The following is a 6,374-nucleotide window of genomic DNA, read 5'->3' as shown; positions in this document are numbered from 1 at the left end:
TTGATGATAAGATTTTGAAGTTTGCACAGACAAAAGATGTCCCATGGTTTTACCATGGACAAAAAGTGCAACTTTTATCCGATTGACATCAATCTCAGTTCCAATACAATTAACGCCTATTCTATTGAGTCTTGTCCTGTGTGTGGAGGAAGGAGGAATGTAATAAGTAAAAGAAAATGATCCATATATTTAGTTGAATATAGAGATGTAAAACCTCTTTCATTAGCAAAGCTACAAAATAAGTTCAGTCAGCATACCCAATTTTAAAAAGCTATTATCACAATGGAAATCAAGAGGACTATGTTGGCATATAGGCATAGCATGGGGACTACTTGTGACCGATGCAAGACACTAACATTTCTTGAGACTCAAAATCGCCATTTTCAGACCCTGCCACGAGTTGTTTCCAGTTTTGCACTATGTACGTTAACTTCTGATTAATGGCATACCAATATTTTGAGAAATTTGGATATTCATAGAAAATCAAAGAGTTAGAAGCATAGTCGTAGGTTTTGTTATTTGGACATGATTCATGTCTAGAAACCCGAGGGGTCAACTGCTTTATTTTTTTCTGCAAAAAAAATGTATCAAACCAGCAACCATTAAATGCATAATCTCAATTTATTTGAAATGAAATTAAGAAATTGGAAGGAATTATCTTTCTTACAAGAATGGTTCATTCCAATCCACCCCAATTCATCAAATGTAATAAACGGTGTTTTTTCATTCTATTCTTTCCTTGATTTTGTCACACCAAACACTACAGTTGCACAAAATAGAAGGAAAGAGCCAAACCAAACATAATTATTTACTAAAACTATGAGTGAAAATTGATGATACAACAAGAATATCAAGAGAAACAAGATAATATTAGCAAACTGGCATATCTAAATACAAAAAAACATGTGTTGTTCTGACATTAATAAAAATAATACAAAACCATAACTAGTATTATAATATATTACAATCAAAATCCCTCCCACTACTATTTTGTTTGTTTGTCTCACCATTTTCTTCTCTTTCCTCAATATTTTTGCCTAAATTTCTATGCTTTTTTTTCTTCATCATGTTTGCATTTTCTTTTACCTGAATCACCAATTTCAGAATTCTTAACTTTTGTAGCTCCGTTGGGAAAGACGAAAGAATGAAAGTTTTCATTACATTCCATTATTTTTTTGGTTGGCTTGTAGGAATCGAATGAACTTTTTATGGTATTTGAAAGGACAATATATAACTCTAACTCTAAATCTCTACATAATTTTAACTATAGTTAACAAAACTTTTATGTAACTTAATCATATAATAAAAAACAACAACAGAAATTAAAAACATAAAAATGGGTTATATACTGCAAATTTTCATTCCATTCCATAATGGAAAAATAAAAAACAAAACAAAACACACCGCGAGTGAATATGAATGAAAATTAACAAAAATATATTCAAGAATGGAATAAACCATTTCCATCACACCAAACACTAGGGAAAAACTAACCTTTAGTATTTTGGGGGGCAATGGAATGCAGAACAACCATAATCAACTAATTATCCAATCATTGTCTTTAAGTACACCTCATAACTGCAAAAAAATAAACCGATATATACAATTATTAAAATTGGTAACCATGATTCATAATGAATCATAAAATTGAAATTATTGGAAAAACTAACCTTCTAGCTTTCCATGTATAGAAACAAGTTGCGTGACACCAAATAGTTAGATTGATACTTAATATATGTTAGGTTGCAAATTTATTAGTAACATCATTACAAATGCTGTTTGTTACTAGATGGGAAGGGGCTACCTTTGTAGGGTAATGCTAGATTATGAAGACGAGGAGGGCATTCATGTCTTTTGCACAGACAAGAGATCAATGTCCTCAACTCAGTATACCTGATATATCTTCAACTTTGGTACCATTTACCTTTATAATATAATCGACAACACATCATTGCTTCCATGTAAAAAAAGATAAAAATTGTCAAGTGCTTGCCATGTCACATTATTTAATGGAATGGAATGCGATAGACAATTCTAGTAGGGATGTGATTCCTTCCATTTTGTTAATTCCCATTCAGGTGTTCTTTCATTTGCATCACGGAATGGAATGATAAATTACTATGTTATAAGGATCCGAATGTTGGCTCATAGAGTCCCCTTACCCCACAACAACCTTATGGGATTGGGGTATTGTGACTTCTTGTTAATTACATTGATTTCTTTTAAAGAATTTCAGAAACTTTAATTGAATTATAATCAAGTTTCCTGAAATTAACAAGAAAATATATTTTATTATATCTTATTTGAGCTTTATTATGCTTTCGTTATGTTTAATTTTTTATTTTACTAAAAAACTAATGATGACGAAATAACGTACAGAACGGAGTTAAAATTATGCACTTGTAATATGAAAAATACGTATGATACATAGAAAAATTCATGAGACAAAATAATTAATACAACAAATATCAGGAGAAACACGATTTTACTAGCAACTTGTCACATTTAAACACAAATAAGAAGACATGTAATATTCAAAAAGAAATGGTATAATGTCTTACAATCAAATCCATTATCCATCAACACAAAAAAACTGTCATAACAAACCAAAACTCCACAACTCATATCTTGAAAAGAAAAAAAGTATACAAGCATAAATAAATAGTACAAGAACTCTAAAAAGTAAACTCACCTTGATGTCTTCTAGTAAAATGTCTACAAAAGGAAATCAGGAATTACTGGCTTTTGAATTTGAACAGCCACATTGATGCCTTCATCAGCTCTTTGTCTAGCTTTATGCCTTCCATGACGCCCACCACTTTTCTGTTTACTTTCTTCAACATTTTGATGCTTTTTTTCTTTACGATGTTTGCTTTTTCTTCTACTGGAATCACCAATTTCAGATTTCTCAACTTTTGAATGTGGTGCTGGTGCTGGTGGTGAATTTTCATCACCCAAAAGAACATCCCGCACAGCTCCAGATATCAAATCATCATTTGATTCCGTTTTTGCCCTTGTGATAGGAAGCCTATCTCCTTCATCCAGTTTGACCACAACAGGCCTTGGCCTACTTAGATTTGACTTCCTTTTAAGAACTAAAGATTCTTCTGTAAGCCTGACAAGATCTTCCACATCATTATCTCTCTCATTAGGGTCATTTGCAGGTGGGAAACTTGTGGATGCATTTTGATTGTTATCAGAAGGAAGATAAAAAATTCCATGTCGTTTTCGATGCTCAGAAAGTAGAGATGTAGATTCAGCAGCAGATGTTTCAGATGATTCTTCATTCTGTCTGATGGAAACAGAATCAACATCTGTCAAAACAGGCTTTACAAGAGAAAAGGATTCACTTATTGGTAACTGAACATCTGCACATATTGTGTCCAATTTTCCAAGATTGTCCTCGAGGAGTAACCCATCTGGGATGGGAACCCTTTCTTGAGCACTTGATGAAACTGGACCAAGATCCTCTGAGAGTGCATCATTGATTAATCTGATGAGATTTGATGTTTTTAAAGCAACCCCATCAATTATCTTTTCTTTGTTATCAAGATCACAAGATATCTCTTCTTGTGCCAATTGAGCTAACCCTAAAACATTCCGCACCCTTTCTTGTATTTCGACATCATGGCTTTCAGCCAATGGGCTTAGAGATGTTAAAACAAGAGCCAACATGTTTACCATTGACTCCCGTGTAAATGCATTCTTTTTGGACAAACTTGAAGAAGTTGTAGCAAGATCAACATTTGCTTCCTCTTCAGATTCTGAATATGTGAAATCTGGTTCATCAACAAGCTTTGAAGAAGAAGAAGTTGCAGGTTTGTGGGGTAAGAGAAAAGAATGAAGGCAAAAGCTTAGGACTTTAAATACAGAATGAATATATAAAGCTCTGATTGATGGAGACAAGAGATTAGTGCGTGGTTGTAGTAATGCTTCCATGATCTCAAATGGGTTCTTTGAAAACCAAACATACTCACCTGACACCCAAGCAGCTGCAGATAATATCCTGTGAATGAAAGGATTCCCAAGTAAAGCAGGATCAATCAATAGATCACGAGCCACACGAACAAGCTCTGGTCTAACATCTTTCACCCTCATGCCAATATCTATCAACTGATACTCTATTTCTTCTCCATTTTGGCAATGTGGAATCCTTGCCATTTCCCCAAGAAGTGACACATACCAATCAAAATCGTTGATGATTTCGTATACATTTCTAGAACATGTTGATAGCATTGACCTTAGAATTTCGTTACAGAACTCGGGATCCGATTTGAGAGCATAGCCAATCAAAACCCTGCAGATTTCATTGACATTATCATCAGAAACCATTGACATCACAAGCCTCAATGCTTCCAGCCTTATGTTTCGGTCAACATCACTCAAAGATTTTATTACAACCTCTTTGTTCTCCAACACAGCCCATAAGTGATTTGGTGCAACAAGTAACAGCCCTTGTAATCCAAGATACTTGAGATTTAAATCAGTATCCAGTAAGAACTCTTTGATTTTTGATACAGCAAGTTTCACAGCAAACTCGTACTCATAGAAACTACTCACAATAGTTCTCACACATTCAAACACCAGAGATTTGGCCTCACTGCGCTTCATATGATCACAAATCGGTTCGACCACCTTCTTTGCTAACCTAGGCTCTAATTTAGCAAGTTTCGCAAAGATTTTCAAAACCTTGATCAGCACCCAATTGTTCCTTGAATCAACTAAAATCCTATAAAATTCAGGTGCAAGAGGGAGATATGTTCTTGGTTCTTTACTAGCAAGCTCACAGAATACACCAACAGTAGCAGCAAGTGTTTGGGCATTATCAGTACTCTCTAAATTCTCGACTAAACGTTTGAAACAAACCCTAACAGCATCAGGATATTGGCTAAAAATCATCAATAAACACGCAATTGATTTCTTTCTAATGAAATTCTTACTAGAAGTCAACAAAGTGAAGATATCCGGAGTTAAATCACGTGCAAAATCCGCCGTGCAGATGACGGAAAGGCACTCTAAGGCGAGACTTACCTCATGCTGGTTGGTAGAGGAGAGGTCTTTGCGGAGCTGATTGGTGAGGAGGAGGAGGACCTCGGTGGAAGGACGGAAGGAAAGGGACGCGGCCAGATAACCGGTTTTTTTATGGGCGAAAGAAGGGGAGGAGGTGAGTTCTACGGCGTGGAAGGCGGCCCAGGACATGTCGAAGCCGTGCAGGGAGTGGAGGTAAGTGAGTTTCTGGAGAGCAGTGGATTTGGTTTGTAAGTCTGTCGATTTGATTTCACGGCGGATCTCATCTACAGATTTCGAGATGAAGGACGATTGAGCGGCGCCAGGAGTATGAAGACGGATACCTTTGATTAGATCGTCGAGGGTGCGTTGGAAGAGGGAGTCCATGAGTGAAGGACCGCCACCACCACTGCCACCGCCGCTGCCACCGGACATTGTTTTCGCCGAATCGTAATCAAAATTCAACAAAACTGTAAACGATTGACGGATTGAGACAGTGTGGCGGGGGCCGGATCCGTCCGTCTGCTAACAGAATGTGTTTAGACCCCTGACATCGATGAGAACAACCAAGTACATGTCTTTTTTTTTTTTTCTTACTTTTAATAAACTACTAGTTTCGTCCCTGAACTATACCACCGTAAAATTCTACCCCTCAACCTCGCGTCGTTAATAAATTTTCTTTTAATTGTGACAAACTATAATGGTATTACCCCCGTTTTGTAGGGGACCAAATTTGTGGACAAATGAAATTTTAGGGATAAAACTTTTAAATTTGTCAATATATGAAAGGTAAGGGGCAGAAATTGTTGTTGTCTGAAAGTGATATTTTACATATGTTCATTATCATTGTCACATGTTATGTTATCTCAGGTGTCAGTAATAAACACATTTAACAAGTTAAATAATCAAATACGTAAAAATAATTGTCTAAATGTGAACAATTTTTTTTACAAAATTTTTAAGACTTTTTATAATTTCTTACAATATTTTTATTATATTTTTTTTCTTATAGGTTTTTCTAATACAATGTTTTAAACTTTGCTTATTATTTTTTTAAACTTTTTTTATAATTTTCATACAAATGCTTTTAAACCAAATATTTTCTAAATGTTTTAAATTTTTCTTACAACTTTTTAATTTTTTTTTACATTTCATACAATTTTTTTATATAACTTTCATACAATTTTTTTTATAACTTTCATACAATTATTTCTAAACTTTCTTTTACAACATTTTTAAAGTATTTCATAGATTTTGTATGACAATTTAATACTTTTTAAAACATTACAAAATACTTTCGTTAAATACTAGTTTAGAACGTTGTATTCAAAAATATTTAAAAAATTATAAACTTCTAATTAAAAAGT

General features: G+C 34.3%; 1 protein-coding gene across 1 annotated transcript; it reads right to left on the bottom strand.

Moving 5' to 3' along the window:
- Window positions 1-1,492: 1,492 nt before the first annotated feature.
- DELTA-ADR (delta-adaptin) lies at window positions 1,493-5,569 on the bottom strand. Its single transcript, XM_079064749.1, has one exon. The coding sequence runs from the start codon at window positions 5,440-5,442 to the stop codon at window positions 2,716-2,718; it is 2,727 nt and encodes a 908-aa protein (XP_078920875.1). The 5' UTR covers window positions 5,443-5,569; the 3' UTR covers window positions 1,493-2,715.
- Between the last annotated feature and the right edge of the window lie 805 nt (window positions 5,570-6,374).

This window comes from Lactuca virosa, chromosome 8 (assembly GCF_052849685.1).
Source record: "Lactuca virosa cultivar CGN04683 chromosome 8, Lactuca_virosa_CGN04683_v6, whole genome shotgun sequence".
NCBI lineage: Eukaryota > Viridiplantae > Streptophyta > Magnoliopsida > Asterales > Asteraceae > Lactuca > Lactuca virosa.
The sequence above is the reverse complement of the archived record's forward strand: the minus strand, read 5'-3'. Positions and strand labels throughout refer to the sequence as shown.